Source organism: Syngnathoides biaculeatus, chromosome 17, assembly GCF_019802595.1.
Source record: "Syngnathoides biaculeatus isolate LvHL_M chromosome 17, ASM1980259v1, whole genome shotgun sequence".
Taxonomy (NCBI): Eukaryota; Metazoa; Chordata; class Actinopteri; order Syngnathiformes; family Syngnathidae; genus Syngnathoides; species Syngnathoides biaculeatus.
In genome coordinates this window covers 22082251-22099627 of record NC_084656.1, presented here as the reverse complement: position 1 = coordinate 22099627, position 17377 = coordinate 22082251, and the positions used below count along the sequence as shown (strand labels likewise).

The window sequence follows — 17377 nt, the reverse complement described above, 5'->3', positions numbered from 1 at the left end:
ATGTCATTTCCCATTAAGCGACGCTTTCAAACTAACGGCAACAAAAACAAATCCATATCTCGCCCATCTCGGCATAACGTCGGCGTCATCACACTAAATCCTGGCGAGCGAAAGTGGCGCTTGTCATTTCTGTTGGTCAGCAGTTTTCTTTTTTTTTTTTAAATTGAATACCAACGTTTTGTTGGGGGAAAATGTGATTAAAAAAAATCAAAATAAAAATAATACATAAGTGCAACTCACTGAGCGGCTTGAGGAGACTGACGGCGGCGTCGTCGGCGTTGTCGGCGTCCGACTTGTAGCCCTCGGCGCTGTGCTCGGCGCGCTCCCGCCTCTCCTTGTGGCTGGACTTGCGGCGGTGGCGCCGGCGCCGGTGGTAGCTCTTGGGGACGTGGACGCCAATGTAGACCGTGTGGTGACCTGCCAAAAAGCAAAAACAAAAAACACCAAGTTATGGAAAAAAAACAAAAACAAAAAAATTCATGAGGCGCATTTGTATGTTCGTAAATTAGCGCCAGCAGGATTTGAATTTGAAATGAAATGTGATCACATGTTCAATAGTTGCGACAATTTGCTATCTGAAATTCACCGTATGGGCCTCCAGGCAGGGTTACTTCCACTGATATTTAAAAAAAAAAAAAGAAAAAAAAAAAAACGACTGGATTTTTATTTTATGGGGCACCAATACTGAGGTCGCCATCCACCATCTTGGTACTCCCAAAACGACCTGCGCGGCGTTAAGCGCCGGTTTTCGTGGCTGCGAGAAAACATTCCACAGGTAAATTAGAAAGATTTACTTTGACCCTGTTAAAGTTTGTTTGTCAAGTTTTTTTTTAAATATTATTATTTTATGATGATCTTAATTCACTTGAACAAAGTTTTGTTTACAGTTGTTGTTCACTGTTCACTCTCTGCTTCACCTTTATAGGCCGACGTTTTTCTTGCGAAAAAGCGATGCCAATATTTTCCCAAAATTCACCAGCGGATAAGCAAGAAAACACATTTTCTGTGAAATTTTGATGAATTTCACAATACAGAATTCTGCAAATTGAATTTGATTTTCAAAGGCGAGGAAACAAGTTGAAATTTTCTGACGTCGCGGAGACAAAAAATGAACAATGCGTTTAGCATGTATTTGCCCACAGCGAGTCCTTATTTCCCAAAATAGATTGAACTGATTGACCTAATATTTAATGTTTTTATGACAAAAAATGCTTAGTTTTTCGCTATGTTACGATGATAGTGCTTCACAGTGTAGTTTGGGAAAAGTTAACGACACGGAAATCGGGCTCTAGCTAATATGCAAGGTTTCTTGCTCGTCACGGTGTTCTATGTCTTTCCTTTGCACTTCGCCTTTTTTGGCTTACCGAGTCGAATTAAAAATCCTTCATGTTACCAGAATTGAAAAAATGTCAAGCGCACACGACCGGTTTTAATTCTACATGCCAAATTTGGAGGAAAAACCCCGCCATTATCCAACCTGTAAACCGTGTCCTCCACGCGTTTTGGGAGTACCAAGATGGCGGCCAACTGGCTTCAACCAATCCACACGCCGCTCGATGTGTATGCGCTATTCAGTTTTTTGTTTTTTTTAGAGGACTCCTATTAATGGTGAATTGTGACGTCACATCTCATCTAAATTGTACCGCCCCCAGGTGGCCAAAGAAGATACATCAGAAGGACCACCACGATATCAATGGAAGAGAAGCAAAAACTGCTTTTTGGATTTAATTATTTCGTTACTGTATTTTATTTATTTGTGTGCATTCAGTAAAATACAGTCTGCCGTTTTTCTCCATGAAGAACAGCTTGCAAAAAGGTTACATTTTTGGAGGCTGGAACGGATTAAGGGAATTCCCATTCGTCTCAATGCGGAATGGTGACTTGAGATAGAAGATCACGGAATTAATTAAACACTGCTGTAGTGTATTTTTTTTTTTTTAAATTTCAGATAGCAAATTGTCAACATTGAAAATTGACACTGAAATACAACTATTGAAAATGCGATCATTTTACATTTCATATTCGAATCCTGGTGCCACATATTTATTTCCATACACATGTCCGAGTCTTGCGTTTCACGTCGTTTTATATCTTGTTGCGGTTGTCCGCAAAGTGCCGCAAAAACTCTTGCGTTCCGCTTCTTACGCCGTTCAGTCACATCAACGTTTTATTTATTGCATAATTCATACTCGAAACGCTTTGGAAACGAGCGTGACGATGACATAATCGGTCGCTTGCGTCGCTTTGATAGCAATACAAGATGTAATACCGGCGACGAATTGTTTGATTCATTTTTTTTTTTTTTCCTGAAAAGTTACTCGGGACAGCGACAAATTTGTTGAGTACATTGAGATGATCTCATTATTTCATAATAGAAGTTATGACGATGTCACCGCAATTGTGCTGCTGCCGCCGCGGGACTAAATTTAGACAACAATTATGTCTTCGGCTGAGTTTCGGTCACGGGACTTCCCGGCGACATTCTCGCGCGGCGAATCGCGGGTGTGACATTGCGGACTTCCTGGTGGGGCGTGAGAAGGGGAAAAAAAAAAAAAAATGTAAAAACATTTTTAAAAAATGAGGCCACCGCTCACCTTCCACTTCCTCTTCGTCACACACGTGCTTGACGAAAGATGCGCCTCGGTCCAGGATGGCCTCGTCCTCCACTCTGCCGGAACGACGCAAAATAAAAATTATGAAAAAATTTGATCATAAAATAAATAAAATATAATTTTTTTAATTGCATTATTAGAACTTGTCGATAAAGGATAAGATCAAAGGGAATGGTACATTCAAAAATGTAAAAATTAAAACAAGGTGACACGCTGTGGCGACCCCTAACGGGACAAGCCGAAAGGAAAAAAAAAAAGAAGATTCTTTGTTATATATAAAACAACGTAAATAAGAAATATCCAAAAAAAAAAAAAAAAAAAAAAATATATATATATATATATATATATATATATATATATATATATGTCAGAGTACTAAATTTGTCAAATATAGAAAATATAAAAACACTCCAGTCCATTTAAAAAAACAAACAAACATCTTGAAAACAAAAATTTTCAAAAAGCAATAAAACAAAAATGTGTTCTAATAAAAAAAAATATAATCAATAAACCTGTGAGCTTAGGGGGGTCACTTGGACTTTATATAATGAAAATATATGTCAAATAAAACAAAATTGTCCTTTATAAAAATGTATACAAATAAAATTTCTGGAAACTTGGAGATCACGGAACTGTAGATGATAAAAAAATAATAATAATAAAGCTATGAACTGAGGTGTCACGTAAAAACTATCAATAAAAATAAAATAAATAAATAATACATAAATGATACAAATAAAAACAACGTTTGGAATGTCTGTAGAATTTGAAGAGCACGACGGTGGGATCAGCCGGTAAAGCGTCGGCCTCACAGTTCTGAGGACCCGGGTTCGATTCCGGTTTGCACGTTCTCCCCGTCTGTGCCCGTCTGGCTTTCCTCCGGGTAGGCAGTCCGCTTTCCTCCCACATCCCAAAAATATGCAACAATAATTGGACACTCCAAATTGCCCCGAGGTGAGATTGTGAGTGCGACTGTTTGTCTCCATGTGCCCTGCCATTGGCTGGCGACCAGTTCAGGGTGTACCCCGCCTCCTGCCCGTTGACAGCTCCAGCACTCCCGGTGACCCTCATGAGGATAAGCGGCAAAGAAGATGGATGGATGGATGGATGACAGTGGGAAACGGACTCGTTAGAACTTTCTACGGTTTGGAAACCAAATCAGGAAGGAGACAGAGCGTCCCCTCGGGTTTGGGGGTGGGGCCAGTAGCGCTGGAGGCCATTTTTAATTGGGGGGGGGGGGGCGGGGAGACACCCCCACCCCTCCAGCAGCTCTCACATGAAAAAAAAAAAAAAACTCATGAAGGATCGTCAGGGCCGCCAGGAGGCTCAGGTTGCAACGCTAAGAAGACGGAAAAGTTCTGGTGGCAGACCCGACACAAGCGCCACAAATGCACGGAAACACACACGCACGGGCACCCGAATAATCCTCTCACACGCAGATCCCTCTCACGCGTATGCACTACTCACACGCGACACTTGCACTCGATTATAGATATCCCTCATGCAAAGACACACTGTCACAAATTACACTTTTTAATAAATACTCGTCCGTCACACACACTCATATTCCTCTCATACACACATCTGAATCATACACTCCTCTCACGTGCAGACATTGCTCTCAGGTTCATGCACCACTCACACAATCCTCTCCCTTACAAAGTCACGCTCTAACACACTCCTGCCTCTCTCACACATACCCTCTGTCATGACTGAGACATACATAACTCTTACAAAACACACCATTAATTCTCATATGCACTCCTCTCTCATACACATCTCTTCTCACACACTCTCCTTTTTCTGTCATGTCTCTCTCTCTTTCTCACAAACACTACTTTCACGCTTGTATACACCCATTACAGACCATTTTTTCCCTCTCTCTCTCACACCTACACACTCACACAATCCTGTCTCACTTAGGTCACACTCTAACACCCCTGTCTCACTCACATTAGACTTTGATCTCTCGCACATACACTCTGCCATGACTGAGACATACATACCTCTTACACAACACCCCATTCACTCTCATATACACTCCTCTCATGCATGTCTCTTCTCACACACCCTCCTTTTTCTGTCATGTACACGCCTCTCTCTCTCAAACACACACAAACTACTTTCACTCTAATGTACACTCGTTACACTTTTTCCCCCTCTCTCTTTCACACACACACTCACACAATTCTCTCTCACTTCGAAGGTCACACTCTTACACACCCCAGTCTCACTCACACGTACACCTTGATCGCTCCCACGTATACACTCTACCATGACTGAGACATGCATACCTCTTCCACAACACCTGATTCACTCTCATATACACTCCTCTCATGAACTTCTCTTCTCACGCGCCCTTCTTTTTCTTTCTTATACATGCCTTTCTCTCAAAGACATACACGACTTTCACTCTTATATACACCCATGTTACCGACACTTATTTCCACTCTCTCACACAAACACACGGACATTCCTCTCACATTCACTCCACTTTCACACACACAACTGTGCGCATGAACGCATAACCCAGATAAATTCCAACGAGAGCGCATAAATCTTCCTCTGATCTTATCTTAATGCTCTATGACCTCGCGATCATCCTCATCCTCATCATCATCATCATCATCAACTCACGGCTGAGGGACGGCGTGACGCGGGCAACTTTCACCGGCCGACAGATAACCATCGTTCAGCGTTTCCACTGACACCGGCGGAAAGTTTTGCAGGCCACGACTGCGTTTGGACCTCAATCGTGACAACAGTCGCAGTCCCGCCAGAAGGTTCTAGTCTCGAGACATTTGCACGCTACTAGTATTACTTGTGCACCGCTTAGATGTTAACCAGTAGATTTTTACATCACTAGTAGTCCCAGTTGCCAACTAGTGAACAATTTTGCCTCACGGGTAACGCAGTTGTCCAACTACAGGGGACAAAAAGTACTAGTACGTGGATATTAAGCCCGCTGTCGAGGATGTTCAATAAAAACAAGCACTAGTAGAAAAGTGGGCCTTACTTTTCACATTTTGTATGACATTTTCGCACGCTAGTAGAACTCTGGCATACTAGTCAACTAACTACACAGCACTAGTGAGGCATAACATCGCACTATTTGATATCAGTGGGTTACTAGTAGCACTTCTTAATATGATAAAAATCTAGTGGCTAACACATAGCGCGTCATTAGGAGTAGCAGTACTGCTCACATGGCAACTACTGCAATGTGGTTTCCCGTTACTAGTAAGATGTTGTCCGACTAGTATGCAAAATTTGTTCTACATGCTTGCGGAAATGTCATAAACTAGCGGGGGAAAAAAAATAAAAACTTGATTAATGAGTCACACTTGCTTTAGTAGTGCGCCATGTCATTCTAGGAGTGCTCTGAATTGTTGTACTAGTGAGGACAATCAGCATACTAGTACATGTATAGCGAACAATAGTGAAAAAAAATTCTGTATAATATAAATTGACAACTACCTGCCACAAATACTACTAGTGACATCAAATTTGAGGTGAATTTTCAGTTGCGGACAAAAATACTCATGTGACAGTTATTCAACTAGTGTGGACAAAGTGTGTACTAGTACATGGGCTTTAAACACAATCGAGTCAACTCTCAAACGGCTTTATGGACTTATCTGATTTTAAGAGCCATATACTAGTACACTACCCTCACCTTTTGCATCCTAGTGGTCGTGGTAGTGAAGACAATCAGCATACTAGTACATGTGTATCGAACAATAGTGAAACAAAATTCTATATTAATTGACAACTGCCCGCCACAAATACTACGAGTGACATAAAATTTGCAGAGAATATTGCACATTTAACTAGTAGTGCACATTATTGCCTCACTAGTACCTCCAAGTACACAGAAATGTCACCCAATTGTGGACAAAAATACTCATAAAATGGTTATACAACTAGTGCGCCAAAGTGAAGTGAAGACAATCAGCATACGAGTACATGAGTATCGAATAATAGCGAAACTAAATTCTGTATAAATTGACAACTCCCTGCCACAAAAATACTACTAGTGACATCTAATTTGAGGTGAAGATTGCACATTTAACTAGTAGTGCACATTTTTACCGCACTAGTATCTCCTAGAATGGAGAAATAGTCATCCGGTTGTGGACAAAAGTACTTGTAAGACAGTTATTCAACTAGTGAGGACAAAGTGTGTACTAGTACGCTCAAATGGCTTCATGGATTTATCTGATAACTTGGATGTTGATTTTAAGAGCCATGTACTAGTACACCATTTTCACCTTTTGCATACTAGTAGTCCAACTGCATGAACAAGTGAGGCAAAACTTTGCTGTCAGCTAATATATTTATTGTTCTACTAGTATGCAGAAATGTCATACAGTAGTGCATTTTTATATTAAGTTAGTCATTCTAACAGTGTTCCAAATGATCCTACTAGTGAAGACAATCAGCATACTAGTACATGTATATCGAACAATAGTGAAACAAAATTCTATATTAATTGACAACTGCCCGCCACAAATACTACGAGTGACATCAAAGTTGCAGTGAATATTGCATATTATTGCCTCACTAGTACCTCCAAGTAGACAGAAATGTCAAATGTGGACAAAAATACTCATAAAATGGTTATACAACTAGTGCGCCAAATTGCTGAACTAGTGAGGACAAAGTGTGTACTAGTTACCGCTCAAATGGCATCATCTGATAACTTGATATCGATTTTAAGAGCCATGTGCTAGTACACCATCTTCACCTTTTGCATACTAGTAGTCCAACTCCACGACTCGTTGAGGCAAAACTTTGCTGTCAGCTAACATATTTATTCTACTAGTGTGCAGAAATGTGGTACAGTAGTCATTCGAAGAGTGTTCCGAATTATTCTACTAGTGAGGACAAAGAGCATATTAACTAGTCCACGAACTTTGAGCTGGATATCAGCGATAGTGAACAGTCTACTAGTGCTCAACCCGCCTCGAAAAGAACACACAACGGTCAGTATCGTAGAAAGAGACAAAAGTGTTCACCCCCCCCCCCCCCCCGCCCCGAAATTTGTTCTTTTTCTGTTCCCCCTTTCCCCCCCGCCCCCGCCATTCCACCCCCTGGCCCCTCCCCGAGTGGGGGCGAGCCCTGGACGCGTCTTAATGGACGCTGACAGCTCTTCGCAAAACCGATTAGCGGCTCCTTTAAATCCGTGTGACGGTTCCTGACGAGCGTAGGCGACAAAAAAAATACAAATAAAAAATGAAGAAAAGTTGCGTGATGGTAAACTTTTTCCAAAAGTTTCATCCAACTTACTTCTTCTCCGAAGTCATGGTCGCGTCTTCTTCTCCTCCTCCTCCTCCTTCTTCTTCTTCTTCTTCTTCTGTCTTCCGCGGAGGCGGACGTCGAGCCGACGTGTAGCCGAGCGAGGGTGACCGCGGGCCGGCTTGGCGAGCGCGTCCGAGCCGGGAGTTTGGCGTCGGGCGGGCGGTCGGTCGGTCTCGTTGAGGCGGACCTCACAGGGACCGTCCGGGCGTCATCGTGCGTGTCGGCGGGGGTCAGCAAACGAACAAACAAAACAAACGAAAAAAAAGTGCCGTCCGCGTGTCTCCTTTGCACACATTTAAGTGCCATCCCTCCTTCTCAGTGACGTCAGCGAGACGGGGGCGGCTCCCCTGACTCGGCCCCTCACCTTGACACGCACATGCGCAAACACGCGCGCACCTCTTGTCAATATTGAAAATTCACTTCTATTATAAAATGACTGCATTGATATGCATTCAAAAGTCAAGTTAAAGGAAACAGGATTATTTGTCAAGCTGCTAAAATGTATTATTAAAGGGAAAAATGCAACCGTTGCGAGTATTTTGACTTGGGTTTTTTTTTCTAGATAAGTGACGATATTTGGATTTGGCAGCTGTGGCATCAGTAATTTTTGAGAATAAAACAAAAGTACTCTCTTTCCATAAACATGCCAAGGCTTGCCTTGAGATGCAAGTGACCCAATATGAGATTTTTTTCACCATACGAGCCGTCCAGATGATCAAAGTACTTTTACAGTTCGACACGTAACGGAGAGTCGAGCTGTTGACTGCAACGCCCACCTGACATTGTCAAACTAAACATCAAACAAATAGAAATATGGATTGCGTATTTAAAACTACATAGGTGTGCCTTGGGAAAGTCTGTTTAGAGCATTGCTAAAAAAAAAAAAAAGCATCAGTGTTGCACTGTGATAACCTTTTAGCAACAGATATTTGAACACAAACGGTGGAGCAAAGTATGTAGACGGATACAACTCAAGTGCGTTTATTCTTTATCCTCTGCCAAGAACTAATGTTACTGCATCTTACTGAGATGTGACCATCTTGGTGTACTGCATATCCCAATGTCAGTATTCTCGTGCCCCCAGGGTGGCCAAAGTGCAAACATCACAATATTCAACTCGATGAATGGATGAAATCACGATGCATAAACATTTTTTTTTTTTTTTTTACATTCTGTTTTTATTACTCTCTGTACATTATAATTTGAGAACACATTCACCCGTCACTAGGACTTCGTTTTATGTCAATTGTTTTGACATTTATGAAAAATTTTGCTCATCTCAGCAAACATGACTGAATTGCCCTTTTAAATGGAAAAAAAAATAAACGCTTTTACATAGTCAAGGTAAAAATTTTTATTGGATTATGTCGTGAAAAAGGAATATCCAGTGTATATTTTATCCATCCATTTTCAAGTTTTTTTTAAATATATTTAACTTCATGTAAAAACATAATGTAGTGATTTTAATGGCTTCACTGGGGTTTTTCCATTTCAATTATTTATTATACAACTATGAACTGTTTAAGGCATTTAAACGTTAATTCCAAGGAAGCAGAAGCATTTTTCTGAGTGTTTACTTTTCATTTTGTTAATCTTGTAAAAAAAAGGGAAATTTACAGTCAAATATGCAAATTTACAATACAAAAATACAATTAATTCTTTAAAAAAAAAATATTTTGTCTATTAAATTATAGCTTTGACCTAACCCTACACTAAGTCCATCAGGAGGACTAGCGCCATCTTCTGGACTTTGTTCTTAATGACAGTTTTTGGAGGTGCTGCAAAATATTTTTTTTTCCCACTCAGAATGTATACTAAAATCTGTAAAATATCGTATTGACCTAAAACGACGTAATATTTCTGTTAATAGAAGTTTATTTCTGTGGTTAAGCCACATGCAGACACACACACACACACACACGTTATAAATACACAAAAGTGGTTCAAAAATATCAGTGCTGGGGCATTACATTGTTAAAAAAAAAAAAAAAAAAAGACTTAAAAAATGAATCGTGCCTTTGTCCCCTTCTGTGGCTCCTCATATGGTGGTCAGGAACTCTTTCACCTGGAACAGTTTGGACTTTGAGTAAAGAGTGATACCAGCAGAAATAGCTTGCAAAGACAATTTTTGTTATTCATATACGGTGAAATTGTGTGTGTGTGTGTCGAGGACAACAGTAACACACTAAAATATGGACCGCCTCAACCTTGGTGAGTGTCCCAAAACTTTCGTTACAGGGGGAAAAAAAATTAAAAACACAATGTTCGATTAGTCACGTGACTAAGAAAGCGTAACTGCGATTGGCTGGCTGTTCGGGTCTGACCTGAAGTAAACCCCGCCTGGTGGCACAGTCGGTGAATTTCAGACAGCGGATTGAAAATGTCATCACTTTAGATTCCAAATTCAAATCCTGGTGGCACTAATTTACTTCCATAATTGTGTGTCTCTCTCCTTTCCCACGTGCAAGCGTTATGCTAAGTGTAATGAAAAATGTCTAAAACTACGATACAGGAGGGCCTCGAACAACGAACCGTGTTTTGTTACGAACAAAAATGCTTCCTTTAACAATGTCAATTAAATATTGAAGCAAAGGGAAGATAAGCGATTCAAATGGCAAATGGTACTTTTGTTGAACTTTTTCCATATCTGAAGGCCGTTAGCGCTATTTGGGTCCATGACCTTCCCTCACCTTCTCCATCATGTCGGCACTCTTGCTCTTGTCGCCTTTGAACTCTTCCGTGGCGTCCAGCGTCAGCACCGGGACGTCGGCCAGGTACTCGAAGTCCATCCTGCCGAACCAGACGGGTGAGACACGGCCACGCCGTTTTTACTCGAGGAGCACTTTGGACGGGTTCTCACTCAAAAGCACCAGAAATTGCGCCCAAACAGTCAACTTGTAAAGTACATAAAGGTTTAGCAACAGATATGAAATGTTGGCAATATTTGGGGAAACTAAGACACTCACAATATTTTCTTTGTTTTTTTTTTTTTTTGGTCACGATTTTGCTTGACTGAAATCCCTTTCAGCTTCATTTGCATCCCATTAAAAATAAAAATGTATTTTGCCTCATCAATCCTGTTTTTCTATAAAGCTTAAAATTCAACCATGGTATGTAAAATGATGGATTTTTTTTTTTTTTTTTTTCATGGATCAAACTTTGTGCCAGTTGTGAATTTTTCTGTTCAACTCCTTGTCGTCAAACAGCAGGTTGGGAAAAAGGTTGAGAGAAGGGCTAAAAAAGTTCACCCGTTATGGTCATATTCCATTTTGCAAAATGAAAAATAGACAAAACTAGCTAAAAGGATGCTGCGAAAACAGATGTCTTGGAAATTTGTCACCCCGCAGAGAAGAGTTAATAACCCTGCCCAATTTGAGTGATTTAAAAAAAAAAAAAAAACAAACACCAATTACGGTAATTTCCAGCCTATAAACCGCACCCCCCCCCCACCCCCACCCCCACAAGGTTTCATCCATGCGGTTTATGCAGTGACGCGGCTGATTTGTGCATTTTTTCCTAACGGCCGCAAAGGGAGCACTGGAGCGGAAAAGGTAAGAGTGAGACCGGTGGAATATATGCGCCCAGGAAGTGACTTTTACCGGCCCGGCCCTGTTAGCACTGTGCTAGCGTGTTACTGCCGTATCTCAGTGATTTTTACCAGTATGTTTTTTTTTAACCGGCCCTGTTAGCGCATTAGCGTTAGCACGGTGGTCGCTATGTCGTTAGCGTTAGGGCGATGGCACTAGCGTTTAACTCTCTGCATACCGTTTTTCTCTGTAAATATCTCACGTTTCAATGTGGGCACTTGCGGCGTAAAAACAAAAGCTTGTGTAAAAACACAGCTGCTACCAAATGGTATTTCCTTTACAAATGCACTGGGTGAGGCTTATCACCAGGTGCGCTCTGTAGGCCGGGAATTATGGTATAAAAAATTATTAACGGACGCTTCAGACTAGAGGAAAATCAAGTCGTTCTCTCAGCTCTCAAACACCGTGTGCGTCTTTGCTCAAGCGCTGAAAGGACCAACAATGAGGCGCTCTAAAGCAGATTTCAGCACTTATCTTCAATCATGCACATTTGGACATTTTGGAAAATTTAGAGTCCGGTCTCTTGATCTCAACCCCCCCCCCCCCCCCCACCGCTGTATTGACAGTAGACACAAATAGAGTATATAGACAAAAATACACGCAATGCAGAGGCAGGTCGCACGCGCTCTCTTCTATCCCGCCTCGGCTGCTTTCATGATAAGGGGGCGTTTCCCCGGGAGACGCAAACGCGGCGGCACGGGGCGAGCTGGGGCCCCCCCTCGTGCGCGTCCCACCTCATGGTCCTGTGCCGCAGCCAGCTCTCGTGCTTGCCGTGGAGCTTCTCCAGGTACTCCAGAGGGATTTCCTGCTCTTCGTCTCGGCCCCGCAGGCGCAGCCTCTCCATGCACTTCTACACGGACGGAAACGGACCAAGTAAAGATGATTCCGGGGGCGGGGGGGGGGGGGGGGGGGGGGGGGGAAGTGCCGTACCTCCGGGGGGACTCTCAAGTAGACAATCCCGTCCAGCTCGATGTGCGGGCCGAACTCGCTGTGGAGCCAGCTGTGCCAGTCCTGGTAGATGGCCCACTCCGTTTCGTTCAGGCACTCGTTCTCGTAGAGGTTGGCGGCGAAGATGTACCTGAAATATACTCCCCATTATTTTGACTTAATATTCAGGTTGCAGCTCGCAAATGTTTTTAAGAGCGCATCTTAGCCATTACCCCAGTGTTTTAAAATCATGCGTACTTTAAAACTTTTTGAACTTCCCCACACTCTTAAAATAAAACATTTCCTCTCCCGTTTAAAACATACTTATGCGCAGTACTGTTCAACTATACGCTACGTATATTTTAGATTACTTGTAGCATGTGTTTGGGGTGAGAGAGAGAGAGAGAGAGAGAGGAGAGAGAGAGAGAGAGAGAGAGAGAGAGATGGCACAGTGGCTCAGCTGGTACAGCGTTGGCCTCACAGTTATGAGGACCCAAATTCGATCCCGGCCCCACCCGTGTGGAGTTTGCATGTTCTCCCCGTGCCTGCGTGGCTTTTCTCTGCGCACTCCGGTTTCACACACACACACACAACACACACACACACACACACCACACACACACACACACCACACACACCACACACACACACACACACACACAACACACACACACACACACACACACACACACACACTCCGGTTTCCTCCCACATCCCAAAAACATGAGATTAATTGGACACTCTAAATTGCCCCTAGGTGCGATTGCGAGTGTGGCCGTTTGTCTCCATGTGCCCTGCGATTGGCTGGCGACCAGTTCAGGGTGTACCCCGCCTCCTGCTCGTTGACAGCTGGGATAGGCTCCAGCACTCCCGGTGACCCTCATGAGGATAAGCGGCAAAGAAGATGGATGGATGACAGTGGGAAACGGACTTGTTAGAACTTTCTACGGTTTGGAAACCAAATCAGGAAGGAGACAGAGCGTCCCCTCGGGTTTGGGGGTGGGGCCAGTAGCGCTGGAGGCCATTTTTAATTGGGGGGGGGGGCGGGGAGACACCCCCACCCCTCCAGCAGCTCTCACATGAAAAAAAACTCATGAAGGATCGTCAGGGCCGCCAGGAGGCTCAGGTTGCAACGCTAAGAAGACGGAAAAGTTCTGGTGGCAGACCCGACACAAGCGCCACACATGCACGGAAACACACACACACACACACACACACACACACGCACGCACGCACGGGCACTCCGGTTTCCTCCCACATCCCAAAAACATGAGATTAATTGGACACTCTAAATTGCCCCTGGGTGCGATTGCGAGTGTGGCCGTTTGTCTCCATGTGCCCTGCGATTGGCGGGTGACCAGTTCAGGGTGTACTCCGCCTCCTGCCCGTCGACAGCTGGGACAGGCTCCAGCGCTGCCCGTGACCCTCGTGAGCATAAGCGGCCAAGAAAATGGATGGATGGATGGATATTTGTCTGTGCATATGTCTGCGTGTGTATTTTGTCTCATTTTACCACAAAAAAATGTATAAGCCCTCAGAATTGAGCTGGGTGGGAAATTATGCACCATATGAATATGAAAAAAACACTGGCTCTGCAATATGCAAACTGCGAGATAGCGAGGGAACTATGCCATTAGCTAAAAAATGTTTTGCTCTGTTTAATACGAGCACATTCATGCGAGATAAGAGATATTTTTTGTCACTTCTGTGACTTTGTGTATGGCTTGAAAAGGCGGGGCCTGTCCCGGTGACCGACGTGGGCCTCGGTGAATGCGCGTCGAGTCGGCTAAGCGCCTCACCCGCGAGCTACCGTCAATAAGTTACTTTCTGGATTGTCGATTGTAGACGTGCTGTAGTGTTATCTTCATTTTTTAAGTGGAAAATGATCCATAACTCTGGAAATTGTTTGAAATCTTTTACAGCGCGCCATCCTGTCTTCCACCGTATTTCTACCCGGCACGGCTTGCTCGACTGCAGCAACGTCGGCGCGGCGCACCTGTCGCTGTAGATGGAGCGCTCGAAGAACTGCACGGGGTTCTCGGCGTCTCGCAGCTTCCCGTTGGCCGAGCGCATCTGGGCCCGCACGCGGCTGACGCAGGCGTAGTTCTGGAAGGTGTACGCCCAGCGCTCCGGCTTGTCGTACATCATCTTTAGCACGTTGCCGCCGCTGCGCTGCGACGCCGTCAGCTCCTGCCGGGTGGGAACACACATGTGGTGCTGACGAAACCTTTTCTCAATTAAAAAAAAAAAAAAAAAAAATCAAACAAGATGCAAATTAAGTTTGACACCTGGGGCTCTTCACTTGTTTTTTTTTTGTATTTATGTTTATTATTTATTAATTTGATTCCAATATATTTTTATTAGTTTTAATGACTTATTTTGCATTTCTAATTTATACTGTACTAATTTGTAGCCATTATTTTTTAGATTTATTATAATGCATTTACTTGCAATACTTTATTTTTAATGACTAGTTTGATTGTATTTATTTTGTTTGCTTTTATTAACGTTTGAATTGTGTTTATTTTTGTATTTACAGGAACAATGTTCTAAATCTCTCGCTCTTCATTTGTTTTTCCTTTTTTGTATTTATGTTTATTAATTAATGTTTTGATTTTAATATATCTTCATTAGTTTTAACTACTTATTGTGTATTTCTAAATTATTTATAAATTGTACTAATTTATTATAATTTACTTTTACTACTTTTACTTTATTTTTAATGACTAGTTTGATTGGATTTCAATTTCTGTTTACTTTTATTAAAGTCTGAATTGTATTTATTTTTGTATTTTACTAGAACTATGTTCTAAATCGTACTTATTTGTCCATCCGTCTGTTTTCTGAACCGCTTATCCTCACAAAGGTCGCGGGATTGCTAGAGCCTATCCCAGCTGTCAACAGGCAGGAGGGGAGGGTACACCAGCCAATCACAGGGCACATATTTATTTGTGTCCGGTATGATTTAATTGTATTCATTTTAGAAAGAAATTATAAACTACATGTGCGCATTTAATTCATTTTCAAATGTATTTATTTTGTCTGAGTGTATAAATGACTAATGTTCATTTTGTATTTATTTACACTGTATTGTAATTATATATTACGTTTATTTGTGGGGAATAATTGCTTTTGAAATACTATTGGATACTTTTCCATACAGTGAAGTTCATCTTGCGGGCGCAGTCGGAACGTCGAACGTGGGCGTCCGCACGAAGCGTTAAGACAGATGGCAGCTGCAATCTAAATCCAGATGAAGACGCTCCCAGTTATGTGCGTGCACGGACGGACGATGTATCCGTGTCCACGTTATGTCACATCCGCGTTCACGTAATCCTCCAAAGTTTGACGAGAACAGCCATTTTTGCAAAAACAATATCCCGGATTCGTTCGCAGGATTGCTGCTGTCAGTGTACGTTAATTACACCCCAACTTTATTTATATTTAAAGTGACCATTTGGCTGAAATTTGCCTAAAAGTAGAGTTCTCGAGGTGCAGGACTGACTGACAGGAGGTCATTAAATTTATGACTTCGGTTTAGTATTCCTGAGACTCGTCTGGTCTTAGACTTGAACTATATCCATTACTCGACCTGCTTGCGTTTAGATAGGACGCCACTTTTTGAAAGAAACAATTTGAAGAGGTTTCATCCCTGCAGGTGGATCTGGAAAGTATCCCAAACAATGAAATTCACCGTTACGTTTTGCCGATACCCACGGAAGTGCAGAAGCCTGCTGCGATTGGCGAAAATCAGTGAGAAATCGAGGTTTATAAATGCCTGTACATGCCGCAAAAGGGTAGGAAAGCACAACTTTTATCTGAATTAATCTTTTCAACGCAGTTCCTTGGTGAGAAGATGCCACAAGCGCAGGTGACTGGTAGGTTTTTCAGGGAATAACGTAGGATAATGTTGACACAAGAGGAAAAATGTGCAAACACATGAAGTCAACTCGCTGATTCGCGAATATGCGGGGGAAGAATCTACCTCGAAATCGCTGCCGCTTGTTTGGACGTTGCACCACCTGGCGATGGGCTCGGGTACCACCTCCCAGTCGGCGCACTCCTGCTCCAGAAGGCGGACGAAGGTCGACTTTCCGGCCGCTGGAACACCCACCCAATAATAATAATAATATTAATAATGAACATACCGCTCCAAAAAATGTCATTTAGCAAACACGTATTAGCTACGTTAGCGTCGCGGGCTGCTGCCCGTTGTGTTATTTTATTTTAAGATGATCTTAAATTATTAGCAGCTGCTGCTATTATTATTATAAATTGTACTCAAGCAGACATCTTTGTTCAATTTGAGCATATTCACCGATGTTGCCTTCGATGGAAATACGCTTGATCCTCTTTTCCATGGAGTCGTTCACTAGGTCGGAGCGCGGCCTCTTCGGGGTTGAAGACATTTTTTCCCCGTTATTAATAAATAAGGTAAAATTCAAACGCAGCGCCTGCCGGTTGGGGTAAGAAGCAAGAAAGCGGCGGGCGGACGTCAAAGTTTGGCGGGCAACAGCAGCAGTAACCCGGAAGCCATTCATCACTAAAACAGAGACGTTCCGGGAATCAACATGGCGTGGAGGGTGGGGAAAAAAAAAAAAAAAAAAAAAAACACCGGCGAAATAGTGCATTATTTCAAACATAATACACATAAAACGACTTTATACGCCACAACGATGACAACTAGTATAGTTACTAAAAAAAACGCAAGGTGGTAACAGTCACTGAGATATGTTTAAAAACAACGAACAACTAAAAGTGCAACATCTTTCTTCTAACATGTTGGAGCGCTGTCATCTCTGCCCAGGAAGAAACACTAAGCGGCTATGTATAATAAGTCGTATGTTATCGGAGACCAAAAAAAAATACCCTAGATGGCAACATTGTCTATACCAAACATCATTCTAATATACGACTCTCAATCTGACAGTTACTCGTCATCGGATGTCA

General features: G+C 42.5%; 2 protein-coding genes across 2 annotated transcripts in view; both read right to left on the bottom strand.

Moving 5' to 3' along the window:
- LOC133490776 (electrogenic sodium bicarbonate cotransporter 1-like) overlaps positions 1-8245 on the bottom strand; it is a 32368-nt gene extending 24123 nt beyond the window's left edge. The window contains exons 1-3 of the mRNA XM_061801246.1: positions 7902-8245; positions 2595-2668; positions 241-417 (exon numbers count right to left, since the gene is read on the bottom strand). Of these exons, the coding sequence (XP_061657230.1) occupies positions 241-417; positions 2595-2668; positions 7902-7918 (268 nt within the window). The 5' untranslated portion in view covers positions 7919-8245. The remainder of the gene's footprint in view (positions 1-240; positions 418-2594; positions 2669-7901) is intronic.
- Positions 8246-9104: 859 nt separating this feature from the next.
- Positions 9105-17374, bottom strand: dck (deoxycytidine kinase). The gene is made up of 7 exons (XM_061801252.1): positions 16746-17374; positions 16413-16528; positions 14424-14617; positions 12431-12578; positions 12235-12350; positions 10604-10703; positions 9105-9978 (listed from the first exon to the last, which is right to left on the bottom strand). The coding sequence occupies exons 1-7, from the start codon at positions 17077-17079 to the stop codon at positions 9952-9954; spliced, it is 1035 nt and encodes a 344-aa protein (XP_061657236.1). The 5' UTR covers positions 17080-17374; the 3' UTR covers positions 9105-9951.
- Between the last annotated feature and the right edge of the window lie 3 nt (positions 17375-17377).